The sequence below is a fragment of the Dermacentor andersoni genome, chromosome 1 (genome assembly GCF_023375885.2).
Source record: "Dermacentor andersoni chromosome 1, qqDerAnde1_hic_scaffold, whole genome shotgun sequence".
In the NCBI taxonomy this organism is placed as follows: Eukaryota; Metazoa; Arthropoda; class Arachnida; order Ixodida; family Ixodidae; genus Dermacentor; species Dermacentor andersoni.
This window is the reverse complement of record NC_092814.1, coordinates 70,369,783-70,387,837: the sequence shown is the minus strand read 5'-3', so window position 1 is coordinate 70,387,837 and position 18,055 is coordinate 70,369,783. Positions and strand designations below refer to the sequence as shown.

The 18,055-nt window shown below is 43.2% G+C and overlaps 1 protein-coding gene across 3 annotated transcripts in view; it reads right to left on the bottom strand.

Annotated features, from left to right (window-relative positions):
- The window catches only part of rtet (major facilitator superfamily domain-containing protein rtet), a 33,835-nt gene extending 16,658 nt beyond the window's left edge, over window positions 1-17,177 (bottom strand). For 2 of the 3 annotated variants that reach the window (XM_050193674.3, XM_072286032.1), the window contains exons 1-9: window positions 17,068-17,177; window positions 16,566-16,711; window positions 15,936-16,026; window positions 14,604-14,707; window positions 11,816-11,974; window positions 10,542-10,730; window positions 8,770-8,866; window positions 6,851-6,962; window positions 5,543-5,651 (exon numbers count right to left, since the gene is read on the bottom strand). In XM_050193674.3, the coding sequence (XP_050049631.1) occupies window positions 5,543-5,651; window positions 6,851-6,962; window positions 8,770-8,866; window positions 10,542-10,730; window positions 11,816-11,974; window positions 14,604-14,707; window positions 15,936-16,026; window positions 16,566-16,709 (1,005 nt within the window). In that variant the 5' untranslated portion in view covers window positions 16,710-16,711; window positions 17,068-17,177. Of the gene's footprint in view, window positions 1-5,542; window positions 5,652-6,850; window positions 6,963-8,769; window positions 8,867-10,541; window positions 10,731-11,815; window positions 11,975-14,603; window positions 14,708-15,935; window positions 16,027-16,565; window positions 16,712-16,914; window positions 17,014-17,067 lie in introns of those variants that run through there. The other variant, XM_050193676.3, reaches the window with a different exon arrangement.
- Between the last annotated feature and the right edge of the window lie 878 nt (window positions 17,178-18,055).

Here is an 18,055-nt window from a genome sequence, read left to right as displayed (position 1 = left end):
GCAGTAAGGGTAAAAGCAGACAAATTCACGCTGGTACTTGCAAACAAATACAGTTGAACCTCGATACAACGAACCTCAATTTAACGAAATTCTCGAAATAACGCATTTTATTTTTCCCAATCTCTGCCCCATTGAAAACCATGTATTTTTTTCGCAATTTAACGAGGTCACTTTATACTGTACTTCCGATTTAACGAAGTGCTCGCGCATCGCACGCACGTACCAGGAGCCTCCTTGACAGGCAGATGAAAACTTTAACCGGGCATACAGCGATTTGTATGCGCCCTTTAATGCTCAAATTTTCCCGGCGCGCTTCAATACGTGGAGCAGAACGTGCCGCTGCACCATCTATCGTGTACGTATGAAACCCGCAGCGGACGCGCTCCTGTAGAGCTAGCCGGAGTGCTTCAGAAGTTCCGGAACGCGTCATGCTATGACGTCACAGGCCTGTTGGAACGGGAAAGCGCCAACCGGAAGTAAGTTCACAAACAGCGGTCGTTGGGCACGTTTTCTCAGTTGGTTACTGTATTTACACGATTGTAAGTCGACCACTTTTTTTAAATTGAAAGTTTGAAGTTGGGGGGTCGACTTACAATCGAAATCAAAACATGGCCCCGCCAAAAAAGCGAGACCAACGGGAGCTACAACGTAGTTATAATTTTATGTTTGCTCTATGGCCCTACCCGTATCTTTTCACTATCCCGTGTGTTTGTTCGCTTTTCGGAAGGGTTTTTCAACATTTTTTAGAGTTTTACAGTGCATGCAACACTCATGGGGGGATGTCGATAGTTGATGGAAGCGCCGCTGTTCCCATTTGCGGCGGCACCCTCAGAACGGCGGCGCTTGCGGGGAGTATCGGCAGTTCATGGAAGAGCAGACAGCGCTCGCGGGTTTCTTTCTCTGTTGAAAGGCATTGGCATTGGTTTGACGCGTTCCACTTGACTGCCGGCTACGTGCTACTTCTATGCTTCCCCAGTGGTAACGAGTGCTCCAGGCCCACTAATCGTTCGGCACTCGTTCACAGCAACGCTCAAGAGGGCTGCCATCCTTTACGCCGAAGAAACAAATCACAAACGGGTGGTGTGAGAGTGGCGACTGCAGCGAAGCAAAATTTTCACCTGTGACGGCAAGTGAGAAATTTCCCACGTGCCGAAGTCTGGACGCTTTCCGGAACTGTAGGCTAAGCTTGCGACGTACGTCGCTGAAATGTGTGATCGGCCCTGCCAGTGAAGTGCGACATGGTCATGAAACAAGCCCGGACCTTCGGCTTAATTTTAAGGCCCTGCTCCGCCGTGAGTACAATGACGGTGACGAAAGTATGGCGTACACAACAGATGTCGTTGACTCGTGGCAGCTGCTCTGCGATCAGGGAGGTGCTCCAAGCGACGTGACACTCGAGGACTTTGTCTTCAGCGATGCTTGCGCTGTGACAACTGAAGAGCTGGACGATGACACAATAATCCAGAGTGTCACAGATACAGAAATGCAGGACGACGACTCGGACGAACTCCAGGCGGCAAGCAGCATAGCTACACCGAAGCAAGTCATGGATGCGCTGGGTCTCTTACGCACGTATGCGGGCGCACACTCGCAAGAGCAAGCCTTAGCAGCCCTGCGAACCTACGAGCGCCTTATAACCCCGACGCTTATTAAAAAGCGGCAGATGAACTGACGGAGTTCTTCGCTTCCACCAGAGTTGCATAGAATTGCTCTGCGGGAAGTTCAATAAAATATTCCAGCGTTCATGAATCAACGTCGTCATTGCTTTACTGAGCGAGGTAAGATGGCTGCGAGCGTTAAGCGCTCTAATGGTAAGTGATGGCCTCATGGATCCACCAAGTTAATACTACTTCCAATCTTCTTCGAAAGAATATTCAAGTTGATAGCTCTGGTATGTGCATAAATTCTTTTTCTTTGCGCCACGGGTTGCCATGTCTTCGTGAAAGGAAATTTTATTTTTTTCTTTAGTGATGACAAATCATGATGATGATGGCACTGATGGCCACATCTAGTGGCAGCTATGAGCACTAGGCACTGCGCTTGCTGCAGACCTGCTCTTCACCGTATGCGTAATGGAGAAAAATGCGTTCGTACCCACTGGCTATCAGGCATCACGCCATCACGGTTGTGTTATTAGTTCCGGGGTTTATTGGTTATCTTTGTAATTTTGCTATGTATAAGGTGTCATGCGCCAGGAGTGTTCCAAGAACCTTCATCTTTATTTAGACTGCTGAAACATGCGAACCTCGACTTAACGAAACTCGCGATTTAACGAAATTTTCGGCTGCAAATTGGACTTGTTATATCGAGGTTTGACTGTATACAGCCTTAGAACAGAGAGATGAAGACGACACAGAGGTAATGAATGAAACCGTAACTAGGCTGGCTTCAGATGCAGCAACTGAAGGCAAGGCACCAAGGCAACCAGTAGGCAAGCTCTCCTAAGTAACAAAAGTCCTAATAAAGAAACGAGAAAGAATGAAAGTGTCCAACTCAAGAGATAAGATAGAACTTGCGCAACTGTCAAAACTAATCAACAAAGCGAAAACAAGGTATATTCAAAATTATAATGTGAGAAAGACTGAAAAGCCGTAAAAAATAGACGCAGCCTGAAATCAGTGAGAAGGAAACGTGGCATAGGACCAACCAAGATGTATGCACTGAAAGATAAGCAGGGTAACATCATCAGTAATCTCGAAGGTATAGTAACAGCAGTGGAAGAATTCTATACTGACCTGCACAGTATCCAGAGGAGTCAGAATGCCTCCATTCGAAGCAGTAATGAAAAGGGTACAGAAACTCCTCCTATAACTAGCGATGAGGTCAGAAGGGCCTTTCAAGACATGAAATTGGGAAGAGCAGCAGGAGAAGATGGAATAACAGTCGATTTAATCAAAGATGGAGGAGACAATGCTTGGAAAACTGGCGGCTCTCTATATGAAGTGTCTATTGACTGCAAGGGTCCCAGAAAGCTGGAAGAATGCAAACATTATAATAATCCACAAAAAGGGAGATGGGTTGGATTGCATATGGCAGACATTATCAGCTCCTGACTGGAAGCTTACCCTTATCACTGAAAAGGAAGGTGTACAATGAGTGCACTTTACTGGGGCTGACATGTGGGGCAGAGACTTGGAGACAGACAAAGAAGCTTGAGAACAAGTTAAAGGGCCCCTCTGGCCATTTTGAGTTGACAAGCGCAGAGCATACATTGCGTGATAACGATCGTGTCTGCAAAGTATTACATCGCTACGCGCCACAGAAACATCTGAAATTTCAAACCGAACGGCATTTTTCCTTCTCCTCGTGGCCGCCGCGCTCCAAGCCGAAGGATGACGTACTCGCGTCCCTGCGCCTACGTACTCAAGTTCGCAGTGTGACGTCGCTCGTGGTGACACGTGACTTCGATAATTATTCAAGACAACATCTGTTATTTGTGCGATCTGTTGCTTGAATTGACGAATTGAAATTTAGAGAAATAATAAAACACACAAATGGAATGTCTGCGCGTTTTTTGTTTTACTTCGCACCGAAGCAAGAGATATGTACTTCCACTTTGTCTGCTTGTTCCCATGGTCATGCTGTCACACGCGCAGGTACCGAAACTATGCCCTTTTCTACCGTGTTCCAGGGCGTGATCATGCTCTGCGATCCGCTTGTTCTGCCTCAGTATTCGTGTAGTACTGAGTTATACCGCTAGTCACGTTACCTTGCGCACAGCGCGCAATATCGTGCGCTGCACGAACGAGACAACAGCTCGCGCGCGACGGCGTCAGCAAAAGTGCGTAGTGCTGAGAAAAAAAAAAAAGCGAGGCGAAAAAAAAAAATGAAGGTGGGGCCTGTGACGTATGTATGCGTCACGTGATCCTCGGCGTCTGGTATGGGTGAACGCAGGGAAGGAATTTCGCTTGCGAAGGCTAGAGGGGCCGAGCGGAGATAGCGTCTTGCTTGGCAGTGGAGCCCGCCTGCTGAAATCATGGGTTCGCGGCACTAAAATATTTTTCTCTCCGCTATTAATGAGCCGATTTGAAAATTTTTTGTGGCAGAACACTCCCTAGTGGACACATAACAAGTTCCAGTGTATAACCAAAATTTGCTATGGGGCCTGGTGAGGGGACCTTTAGGGACCATGCAAAGAGTGATGGAACGAAGAATGCTAGGCATAACGTTAAGAGACAGAAAAAGAGTGGTTTGGATCAGAGAGCACATGGGTATAGCCGATATTCTAATTGACATTAAGAGAAATAAATAGAGCTGGGGCGCGATCAGAGATCATTGTTCGATACGCATTCAATTCGGTTGCTGCAATGTCACAAAGTGGCAGTATGCAAAATTTTTGAGAAAGGGGCGGAGAGAGCAGCCAATCGGCAAGCGGTGAACTCACGGGAAGTTTACTTCCCTCGTTTGTCGTCAGCTTGCAGACAGTATACAACAAAACGAAATGTTTCTCGTCTTCGAACGAATAAAATCTTTATCTAAAAAATTTATTTTTTTCTTCTCAAGCTTAAACACATTTTCAAATAGTAATATGTGTGACTACTACAATATATAACTATTAGTTTCTTAGCGTCATCCCTAGGTGGTGCCGCGCACAGCGAGGAAAAAGAGAAATGACGGGAACAGTGGTGCACTTTTCAAGAGGCAACAACAACATTCTAGTGGCTCGCTGCCATCCGATGATGGGGTCAAATTCGTCGCACAACTAACGCACCATTTGTTTCGAGAAAGGAAAGCGACGCCGGAATTCGCTTTCTGCCATTTATTCAAATGCTTTTCGCACCTCCACTGCTCTCGTTGCTCCTCAGGCAACGCCAGTGCAACTACCAAAGTTCCCCCCCATCGCAAGCGCCACTTTCTCGAATTAAACTATGGATTTGATCTGAACGTGCGATTCCACGGCCGAAGCTGCCGTTTGGATCCACTCCAATCCACCAGATGCGCCATGCGAAGCCGGTCTCATACGAGCGTAGGATCGCTCCAAACTTCCCAACTCCCATTGCGTTCGGGGACTAGCAGATGACGTGCTCAGTTGCAATATGATTGACAGGAGCGTGTCGTCATCTTGACGTCCCCAAAAACGGCGACGTCGCCACGGAGTAGGCCAATCGCGTGCGCCGGTAACCGAACGAACGCGCTGAACAACTATCTCCGATCACACCCCTGGGCAGGTCATGTAATGCACAGCTTAGATAACCGGTGGACCATTAGGGTTACAGAATGGGTACCAAGAGAAGGGAAGCGCAGTCGAGGACGGCAGAAGACTAGGTGTGGCAATGAAATTAGGAAATTCGTGGGCGCTAGTTGGAATCAGTTGGCGCAGGACAGGGGTAATCGGAGATAGCGGGGAGAGGCCTTCGTCCTGCAGTAGACATAAAATCGGCTAATGATGATGATATAGATGACGAATGCTTTAACTAGTACTTCAATACACTGCTATATTATTAATCCTTTGCAGCACAGTCCACCACGTTAGCTACAAAACCTAGAACACAACTGTTATTGCTAATGGGAAATGTAATAATAAATTTAATTTTTAACTTACAACAAGGCACACTCTTATTTCCTTCCCTGGTGGAACTCTGTGGACGTAGCCGCCTTGAATTGCAGCCATCACAAGGCCGACCACAAAGTACATCTTGCCTTGTTGCATGCTACAACACAAAGTGGAGGGAAAGTGCTTATTATGCCATAAGGGTAAAAACAAGCAAAGCAGTTTTTTCAATCAAATCTTTTAACCACCTGAAAGCTTGCAAACAAGGTACCAAAAAAAAGGGGGGGGGGGGGGTCATTAACATGTGCTTCTAGGCTAGGCATAAATGTGTAGAAATACTCCCACCAAATTAAACACATTTTGTTTTAATGCTCAGACACATTCAAGACAAGGTAACTGACACAGAGAGGTAATGTCAATGTAAATTGTCTATCCATGAGACACCTTTCCAAGGAGCAGGGGGGGGGGGGGGTTAATTACCACACATTTATTTTAAGCTTGAAATGAGTGCAGGCCATTTGAGGGGTGCACACATACTTTATTAGCATTGGTTCTTTCAGACACAACACCAAAGCAGCAGTAAGCTTGGAATAGCAGGCACTGACAAGCAACATATTGTTTTGCAACTTTGCAGTTGCCAATTTCGCCTGCTTCAGGAACTCGTTTGCCTGAACTGCCTGAAGCAAGTACCCCTCTTTCGTTCTTTCACCATCAAGACTTCAGATGGAAAGTTCAGACCCATGTGTGAAACTTTCTCGTGAACAGAATTAATTTTTTGTTAAATTCAATGCAACGTTCATAAAATTGTAAAACTGTCCCAAGTTCGTGGACTTTCCGACAAATTCAGGAGGGTTGGCAGGTATGCTGTAGAGGCACCAATACCCAGAAAGCAGGTCACTACCAACAACTGCAGCTATGGTGGGCTACACTTTTTTGGAACAGTTGCTACCTTAATGTTCCAAGAGTCTGAAATTCATGATGGGCCTTATGAAGTTCATGAATCCTTGTGGGCGTTGCACAATGGCATGCAAAGGAATAATACTGAACGCTTAGCCAACTTGGTAGCCGGGGAAAAGGCCAATTATGTGGGTGGGCTACATGGGCTACACAGGAAAGCCCCTTATGTTTCCAATTCCAGTTGCTGCTTTTTTGTTTTATGTAGATACAGGCACACAACTCTGAAGGCACATGCTAGACATACTAGAATTACTTATTCAAAATATATACGTATGAAAAGGCACTCTCCTTAATGCTCAAAACCTAATGCATAGGCAAATAAGTCTACCGAACAATGTAGTAAATGCATTAGACTAAGTAAAACTAACACGAGTTTGCTTCACTTGCTGACTTATTACTTACCGTGTGTACTGAAACCTGCTGTGAGTTAGGAAGGACAACGAATACTCCAGGCCAGAATAGAACAGCAGGTATGAAAAATAAGCCAGGCCACACTGACGGAGAACCTGATGATCTGCAATATTCAATAAACTGGCCTTATTCATGAGATTTTACATCAAATTTTCATATGATACAGAACAAATTTCAAATACACACAACCTACAAATTAAAGGGGATACTTTCACGCAAGTTATTTAAGTGTCTTAAGTTATTCAAGTAGTTAAGTGTGAAGCTGTTATTAATGTCATAAACTGTACACCACAGGCTCTGACCAGAGCCTGTGATGTGCCTCTAACAAACAAAGAAACAAACAGACAAACAAACAAACAAACAAACAAACAAACAAATAAATAAACTTATTTGGTAAAGCAGTGCCTAATTAACTAAAGATATCAGGAGTTACGGTGAACACTAAATTTCTTATAGAAGTCTAGGAGCTATGCACCAACTTTTGAGGTTGAGCTGATGCGAAGTGCCCACAGATATTTACTGGCCAGAATATGTGAGGGATGTGCCTTAATCTCTGTTCTACACTTTATGAATGTTTGTAGCAAATTGAGAGGTTGAGTATGGTAAAAAACAAGATTATAATTCTTGTGTTTTACATGCCAGAACCACAATCTGATTATGGGGCACACCATAGTGGGGATGTATTCTATGAAATTACACCACGTAACTCAACTGTTATTAAGTACAGCATAATTATTGCTTAAAATTGCAGTTGGTATATTATTAGACACTTGTGCATTATTCTATGTTTCAGAAATCAAAAACGCACGCGTGGCTACAGCAACACGTTGAACTCTGTATCACGTGTAAAGGTGTCCTATCGTTTTCGATCTCATTGGTTTCGTTCTGGCTGATTAAGTACCAAAGCAGTTGGACAGGAAACCCCGAAAACAGGTAGCTATTATCGCAGAAATCATTGAATAGTTCGGAAAACATGAATCGCAGGAACATCGACTTGATAAACAAAATTATACTTTGTTACAGCACGGCCACACTTGTCTGCCTCCCACTAATGCCGGTGTATAATCGCTATAGTGTTCACCTATCACTGTTTTCAGCATGCTTCTGGTGAATGACTACACTGCAGATAAAAAAATTTTGATAAAAAATTTTCCACGGTGTTTTCCGAGTTAGTACTTCATGATTAAACACTCTGACCGGCAAGCTTTCCATTTCACTAAAAAAATGGGTACCATGAAAATTGGTTATCAGTCCCTTAAAGGCTAATTAAAACAAAAAGAAAGTCCTTGAAAAATTAAACTTGCATTCAAAATCATTCCAGAAAAAACTAATTTTCAAGGCATCCAATTATGGGAAAGATTTGCCCAGAGCTTCAGAATGCAGGAGAGTATTGAAAGTTCGGCTTTCCACAGTTACTGCAAAGGAAACTGCCTACAAACCATTAACGTCAATTCTGAACAAATACTTATCAAATTTTGCATCATACTCATCAGTTTTCATAATATGCTTAATGGACATATATAGCAGCAGACAAGCCACCATCATCACTTTCACTGAGTTAAACTTTCGACAATATTCGCAAACATATTTGTGTGTTTGAACCAAGCTATTAAGGCATATTACTGCAACAAATTAACCATTATGGTAATTTTTTTTCCCTAGAAAACAAACATATATGTACATATATAAATGAACAAGAAGGAATCTGAGGGGTCCGATTTTTATTGGTTAGCACGCACGCACGCACGCACGCGCACACACACACACACACACACACACACACACACACACACACACACACACACACACACACACACACACACACAAAATAGTCCTTTAAGGGGTTAAAGCTATGAAAAGGTAGCACAACGGCATGTGTGATGTTATTCAAGTTCTAGAACTGCCCTTACCTTTCAGAGGAAGCTTTTGAACTGGCTGAAATGTGAACAACGATGCTGGGTTGACATAGGAAAGTGCTCCGGAGAGACTAGAAGCAACCGAATGTGCCTGAAATAATACAAATTAAAACAAAGGTTTGCCTGTACATACGACAATGTTTGGATTAAACGAATGTCGCATTATTGAGGGTATCAAGAAAACAATAAACAAATGCTTACTATGTTAACATACTTTTATTTACTGAACGAATCAGCAAATCGCATTTCTCTTTTGCACATAAAAAGTGCAAAATCTGCAATTCTTGTCACTTCATGACTGATTAGCACTCGCAGCGACGAAGGCCTCGCAACTTCCTTTGTAGCTCAGCTGTGGCATGCGTCTTCATCCGGTACACGCTTCTTACTACTGTATGCACATCCTGATTATTTCTTCGCCAGTGAGCTGGTTGAAACATATCATCCGTCTATTGCGATGCAGCCAGTGCTCTTAATCCTCAACGGCTTCCACCGTGTTTGTGACATTGCATGCAACCATTGCACTAAGCCAAAACAAAACTATTGTTTTGCCGCAACTGCTGCAGACAAAATTGTGGTCACTATTTATGCGATCATGGACGATGATCACGCAGTTCTGAAGCCACGCAGCTGACACGCACACCGAGTCAAAATGAAACTGCTGTTTGCCACAACTACTGTAGATGAAAACCATCATAGTACACTATAAAACTGTTGTCACCATCGAAGCAATCAAGGATGGCGACTATGCAGTTATGAAGGCAGGTGGCCAAACCAGTGTTATGATATGCAAAGCAGTAAATGCTAGAATAAAGGCTGTAAAGGCACAAATAGGGCACAAAGCGTTCCAGCGTTACTGCTGTTCATGTACGACTTTTGCTGATGGCTACGGTGATGTGGACCCCGCTGCTTCATTTTGGTTGGAAGCTGCTGTTGCTCTTTCGTGGCTTGTTGTCCAAATTAACTTGTGTGCAGCCAAATACGTCTGAATTAACAAGAGTTTGATTCCACTGAATCATGTATACACCTGCCGGGGCTAGAGAATGAGTTCGAAGTATCTGATTTTCCTAATTAACTAGGGTCGAATTAACAAGGTTTTACTGTAGTAACAACACAGATGCTGTCTAGGGAGGCCTTAAAGGTGCATTAAATAGTAATGCTACTACTAACCCACTTTAGATTGATCGGGTATTTTTTCAACACGCTATTTTCATTCAACTAGCAGAAGAAGGTAATTATTACTTGCAGAGAAACAAGATCCCAAACTTCCCTTTACTCAATTTCACATTGAAACCACAATGCTCATACGTCACTGTGAGGCTAAAAATTTCAAAGCATTTCCTCCGTCTTCTATGCATCTTTTTGGCTTACCATGCCTCCACTCCTTAAAGGGCTGACATTCTTCATATTGCAGGAGCATGCAGCTTAACAACACATTACTGTTTGGGGATGGTTTAGGGGCAAACCACCACTCACACTAATGCTAATGACAGTCTTTTCAACCATCTAGTCAAGAAGTGCTGGAAAGTGGCTGCAGAGGGGATTATAAGTAGCAATGCCTCCTATGTCTGTACCTGTTCTGCATCTACATCTCAAATGTAGTTTACAAATACAGCTTAACTAGTTTCCACATCTAATATTCACATATTCACAAGTGAAGTATACTTTAGATGTGGATGCTGCACTGTTTATGTAACTGTAAGGAAAGCACTATCGAAAGAAGCTATTGTGAACATTAAAGAAATCTCCATGCTAGCAAGCATACTCACACGTTTCTCCCGAGGCAATGACTCTGTAAACATAAAGCTCAAGAACAATATGTCCAGGAGGGCAAGCAGAAGGGCAAAGATTGCAGGGCCAACGTAGAACTCAGTAGAGCCTTTACTTGCCACAGCAAATTGGGCACCAATGAGGGGTCCCACAATAAATCCAATAGAAAAGGCAACACCAATGAGTGCCTGTGAACAAATGTGGCGAAGGTAAGTGCATGCTCACGGAACTACAAGAAATCCAGAACTAGAATCAGACCACCCCACTCACTGTGGTAAAAATTCAGACCGTTACACGACAATGTGCATATGATGCATGCCTTTCGATACATTTGAACCTCAATTAAGCGGTCATACTTTTTGCCAAAATTTCTTTTACGAGGAGGTTTCCATTATGTAGTTGTGCAAATTATCTTTCATGTCCCAATAACAGTTATGTTGGATAACATGCGACATCAACAAGCATATTCAGATTCAAATTGTTTGGCTATGTCAGGGATGGGATGAAAGCACCACCACCATGGGCGTGCATGTAAGTCTTTAGGGTGTAGTATATATATATAATTTTGAAAGACATCTTTAACATATTACAAACCTGCCTACCATACATACTGTATTTAAAGTAAAAAAAAATACTAAGATTTGCCGAAACATGCTTAATATACTGCATAGACTCGTGTAAGGGCCGCACCCATGTAAGGGCAGCGTCCCCAACTCGCAGCCCAAAATCTGGGGAAAAAATTTCGAGCAGAGAAGCAATTGTGTTCAGTGCCCCGATGCCGCGCGCATGCATCGGTGAATATTCACGCGCTGTGTACTTCCATGTGCCACTACTAGATGGCGACAGCCATTTACAGTGAAAAAATTGTGGAATTGTGAAAAAGAATTGTGAAAAAAAAAAGTACGTCCCTTACATGAGTCTATACGGTAGTTTTATGATTTAAGTGTTGACTGTTCATTAAAAAAATGCTATTCCTGCTGCTCTCATATCAACAAACTTTCAACAAAGCTGCGGCCGCTGGTGATGCAGAACCTTCCGACACTCCCCATGACATCAGTTAAAGAGTTGGCAGCCTAAGTTTGAATACAACAGTGTGTACATTTGTGTAATTATTTTTTCCCCAGCTACTCCTTCTAGAGAAGCAGATGGAGCTCCTAGCTTGAATTCAAGAAAATACAGTATTGTTACTGTGCCGATCTCTGCCACTGCTTCCTCTGGCAAGTTTCATCACCTTATGTTATTGAACACTGCACAAAATGGAGGTACTGCTTACCATTCCTTTGCCTCGAAGCTTGGAATTGCAGACATCTGTAATAACAGCTGTGCTTAGGCTTATGTTACCCTTGCTGATGCCACCAATGATGCGTGAGAGTACAAACAGTGCGAAGCTGTTGGACACAGCCCACACGGCATAAGAAAGTGCTACTCCACACTGAAAAAAGACAAAGAAGAAAAAAAGGAGTATACACGTGAATTGATCATAGTACTTACATACATATAATTCTTACTGCAATGTAGCAATGGCATAGCAGTGCTGGCATCGTTATCAACCACTTGTGGTTTAAGCAAGAAGCTTTCTAAGACGCAGACCTTTGCACTAACTGTATCATGCTGGGTAGGATGCAGCAAATGGTGCAAGAAAGCAAGCAGAGTATGCTTTCCAGAATTTCATGCCACCCAAATATAAAGGAAAAATGCTATAAGCAATTAGCCAAAGTGAACACATTTTCTAGCGTACTGCTGCCCAGAAAAACCTTTGCCACTCTTCTGAACTTGTTAGGTCAAAAGAGATATTTTATTCTAATGGCAACTGTTAGCAGCACAAAGCACTGTTGTTCTATCTGTACTCAACTCTTTTACATGGTTTCATGATGCAAGAGTAGTCATCAGTCTAGATGTATTAGGCAGTGATCACATGCACTTTTATAATTTTTTAGAGCTAGTGAACAGCAATTGCCCTTGCAAAATTTTTTTACATTCTAAATCTAGTCTGTTCAGTTTGGTTAGGGCACTAGCCAGAACAGACCAACCTTTGTTTAAAAACAAACAAACTGCCTTTGAAATGTAACACTGTGACAATACTAAGTACAACCAACAGAATTAGAATTTCAAGTCGTTTTAGTTGACAACAGTGTGGCTCCAGCTTACTACCATGAAATAGTATTTTAGATGTCGCAATCACCATCTAAACATGACCGCAGGTTTTACCTAAAGGGATACTGAACAAATCTTTTGCTGCCAAGATTTTTAGCCCAAATGAAAGCTTGGATGCTGAAAGTGGTTGACACAACCGCGTTTTAAGGCAGAAACTAGCAGAAAATAATGAATTTAATGCATTTTTCACAAAACACTGCATCTAGCAGCCACGCCGTGAATTAGAGAAAGTCACATTTCTGTGATGTTGTCTGTGCCGGATACCGGCATGCCAGCCGTTGCCCGCATGGACGGCGCCGGACGCCAGCAAACAATGTCTCAACTGCGCAGTTGCTCGTGGTCACATACTTGTTTATGGAGCTTGTGCCCAAGTCTTCAATATCGCTGTTTGTGTTGTGTGCTATGTGCTGCTTTGTAATGTGATCAGTGAAGCACCTGACACAACGCAGTGGAATGCCTCTACACTGCTGCGTGCAAGGGTCCGAGAAAAATATCACCGGGTGAGACAGGACGTGCCATACCTTTCCGGCAGAGCTGAAGCATCGAAGGATATGGATTCACACTGCGCACCCATCGTAGCCAACGTGGGAACTGTCAAAGCATGACTTTCTGTGCTCCGAACACTTCAAGGACGGTGACTATCAGATGAGCCCTGCTTTGCTGCAGAGCTGCAGCATGTCAGCGAAAGGGTGCTATGGCATCATAGTAGCAGGGTCCTTTAATACTTTCCATCTGGTCAGATAGATAGTGATCCAAAGAAAGAAATGGCGCTTGACTCTGCAGCCCCTGAGGGAACATGGCCATCTGGTCATGAAACTTCAGCATAACGCTATGGGAGAGCTTTACATAGTGTCCGCAGTGAACGCACCACAGCGCTGGTGCAAGTACAAGGACTGGAGCAGACGACAAACGAACTCCACAGGTGTTCTATGCGTACGCTCGCTACAGCGCAATGGTCGGCTGCCAGTACCGCCGTGTGAATATTGTTGACACAACATGCAAATTGCCACCCTGTTTCTGTAAAGTGTTCAGAAACTTAAGCGCGAACAATTTCGAAACAACTTTAACACTTTGTTACAACACCTGCTGCTGCTGCTGCAAGCCGGCACACATGACGTCTCGGCGGTCGGCGCCTAGACCATGCGTACTGGCATACAGCCACTCCCAATCCTCTAAAAATACGGCCATCCGCCGACAAATATGTGAAATAAGCACTGCCTATCAGAACAGTAGCGTCTTCCGACTTATATTTCGATGCTTCCCTCATTTCTTCAGATTTTTGTTCAGTATCCCTTTAATGATCCTGTGGACAACTACAATAAAGCACCTGATGACACAAGCACTATACTCACGGACAAATTTCTGTGGCTATGAAGGGAAACCTACAGAGACAAAGCATGCACAGGTGAGAGCGCCTCCGAAAAGATTCCCGCATTTTAATCCACATTAATTTAGGCCGGCAAAGAGAAAACATAAATATCTTATTAGCAACAGTTAAATAAGACAGAACACACCACTGTGTGTAAAGGTTTACTTATTTTGCAGTTTTTCCCTTTCGTGTCTGGGCAAACTTGAAACCATTGCACGTGGAAGCTGTGTCGATTCAGTGCCTGTTCCAAGCCACCAAAAGCACAGTCAAACGCTGCCGGACTACTTGGCTAGGTAACACATGTGAAGTAGCCAAGTACCTGTACCTTTCCCTTAATAGCCACAGAAAGTTGTCCGAGAGTATAGCAAGTGCTCAACTTGAACATATATTCTCAACACTAAATCTACTTAACCGTTTCCAATGCACCTTTGCTACTATACATATGACAGTTTTAAAAGGTTACTGAAAAAGAAAACGCTGACTAAGACATTTTTGGAGGATGGATGTTAAATATTCAAGGTTATGCCATGGTACATACCGTTGTTAGTGTGAGCATCCATTTTCGTCCATAGACATCCGACAATGAGCCAATTAAAGGTGCAGCTAGAAACTGAAGAAATGAGTACAAAGCCCCGATGCAACCTGCAGTCAAGAATAGAAGTTTAGCAAATGTTTTAAACTGAACATTTAAAAGAGAACTATAAAATAAAGCCTGTGCACACATAACAAAAGAAAGTATGCACAAATGCTTTAATTTATGGAGGATTCACTTAAAAAGGACAAGTTTTTTTTTCAGGATTCAGCCTACAACAAGAAAGCTTAAGCAAATGTCTGAGATTTACTTGGCCTTTGGGAAGCTGCAAATCCCTCTTCTATGGCTTCTGTACTTATTGTTTCATGTAACTTGTGACAAAAACATGCAAAAATAATTTCACCTACAGGATATGATGAAACAGCTTATTTTGCTCTTCAATGAGTGTAACATGTAGCAGATAAACTATAAATGGGCATGGATGACGGCGATGGCAACAAAAACAACAACAACAATAATAATAACCTAATACTTATATTTCCCAGCAACTCATTGGGAAGTTTTCTTAATTTCTTTAATATAGGTGACAAATACAACGTATATGACGCAAGACAGAGGAAAAAACTACCTGCATATTTTTTTCTTTTGTGCTGGAATACAAAGCAAAAGGACAATTCACATAATGTATAACACGATAGCATTAAGCACCTGTGTCGCAGAAAACATGGTGTTGGCGTCCGCCATCGAGGGCATTGCCCGTTGGAAAAAATCATCCCGAACCAACCCAACACAGGCCCTCCGTATGGCACATAGGCGTTACTGGAATAATTGAATTGTTCAAAGTAAAATGCGTCAGAAAATTTGTAAAGTCCGACTTACACCCAACCTACCGACACGATAGCGTTGGACTGTGACTTGAATATATGAGAAAACATAATTTTTGTTACGTGGGAACTCAAACACAAATCCCTTTATCCTTTTCTGCGGGGACATGAGCCACTGATGAGTCACTGCTTGTAGACTCTGCCTTACGGGGATATGAGCCATTGCCCTGCTCTGTACTGCTGCCGGGATCAGCCACCATTGTTTTCTATCGGGCCTCGTGTCGCAGGATATCCATTGTCAGTGTCGGCGTCAACAAGGCCCGATAACGCTACCACATTCCACTCTTAGAGGCGAAGCTTAAGCGTCCTCCAAGTTTTTTTTCATGCTAATATACATTATGAGGATGGGGCAAAGTGCCCACAATTTGCTTCATAAAGACAATTCCACAAGAGCCCTTCAATGAAAGCAAGCAGAAAGCATGTTGCAGATTAATTTTAGACATTTGTACACTACCTCCAAAAAATACTTTGTTGAGACTGCTTGGTGCTCCTATGAAACTCTGAAGATGCTTGATGCACCCTTCTAGCCATGGATACAAGCCATCCTGTTAAAGACAAGCACAATAATAAGTACAGCACTGCGGCTAATGCCACAACACACCTCACAAAGAATGTTAACATAGACAAGGTGTTGGCTTGTCACTTCCTTCCCTTTCTTTTGTAGTGTGTTAAGTAAATAAACAAATAATCACCCACAATGAGAGGGTAGCTGAGGATCGTCTTAATATAAGTTAATGAATAAACATCAGAAGTAACTTACCAATGAACTACATGCTTGGAAAAGAAGCACTGAAGCTAACTTTAAAAGCCAAGCTCTATTATTTCCATTAGGAAAGATTGTGCAAAGAGAAACAAAAGAGAGTGGGAGAAGAAATCGTTCAGCATCGCGTCAAAAATTCATACTTCGCTTGTTCTTTTTTATGCACAAAAGCAATTAAAGAAAACATTAGAGTAAATATATGCGGTAATCTGAAACAATACTGTAACAGAGGTATAACTGCGGTCAATGTACAAATTCTCCGTTTACGTTTAATACACGCACGCACGCACAATGTACAGTATACGCCGACCAGATGACACTTACCTTGTCATGGTGGCTGTAGTAATCTAATATAGATGGCAAGAGTGGCAGGATCACGGTAAATCCCAAGAGATCAATGACAAGGTAGATAAATATTATGTACACAGTGCGTGGAACTCGTTCACCTTGAGCTGTTGAAATTGTCATCCCTGAAACAGCAAACCGAGAAGCTATTAACGTCCACAATCGCATATACACGCATGTAACATGCATGTGTTTGAGGAGCATCCACAAGTGTTTCAAATAAACGTCGCTGCGCTGACAATCAGTTATGAAATATGGAACTCAGTTCCGCGTCGCCAGATGACAACTACGAAACTTGTTCTGGGGCCCAAAGTTGCTTCAAATTTACCTGACACACACACAAAAATGGACAAGTTCAGAACAGACGGCAACAGGGTAGTGGACACAATGCTTGAGCACTATGCAGTAGCTTGGTTAGAGCGTTCTATACGAGCGTGCTCCTTTTCAAAATGATGACGCTAGGAAAAGGTAGACAAGATACCTCACGCTGATCAAGTCGGCGAAAACAAGCACAAGCAAAAATATGCGAGGTTAGTAGTTGGTTGCGCCCGTTTTACACCAGAGGCAACGTGTGGGGCAACTGCATATGCATAGGGTACAGACAACTTACACAACCCACATAACCTCTGAGACAACCGCAACTTCCGCGACATTTTCCGCTTCGCTGCTTGGCGCGTTTTCGCGCTGCAATTATTTTGTCATTGTTTCAACGGACGGAAAGTGACATTAATGAAAATAAAATACTAATTACAGAATAGTATATTTTACAGAAAAATCGCCTGCTTTTGTGAAACTTGCGTCAACATTCGACAGGTACTGTGGCAGGAACCGCAGCGAAACCTATGAGTGTCATGTCGTTCAATAATAATAAACGCTACCGTTTTACGAGCTTCATTTTAGCATGCAATCATGGCCGCATGTTGCACGCAGCGTCGTTCACGAAGGCTTTTGTGACGCTGCCGTTCATAGTTCTTGCGTTAGAAGCATGAAGTTTGTTTTGTTCCTCACTGGCAATGAAAAATTGAGTGACGTATTTATGACCATACGTTTATTAATGCCAAAACATTATATTCCCCTTGAAGAAGGTAATCCGGCGTGCGTCCGGCGTTAACACCCGATGGTACCGAAACCCACTTGATCAAGTGATGACGTCCCGTTCCCGGCGCTGGACCTGCTGCGACTCGCACTGCGAAATCCCACGGTGAACAGCCACAGCGTCGGACGGACGCCGTAGCCCACATGTGCACCAAAAGATTGACTTTGCCAAATTCGCAAATTGAGTTGACCCAGCTTCAAAACCGACTTGCCCGCTCCTAAAATGTACTTGGCCCACACCAAAATTTGGGTAGCCCATACCCAAAAAATTGACCTTGCCCAATTCGAAATTTGAGTTGACCCATGTTGAGAAGCGACCTGGCCCACTCCCAAAATTGACTTGGCTCACCCCCAAAATTTGGGTTGCCTATCCC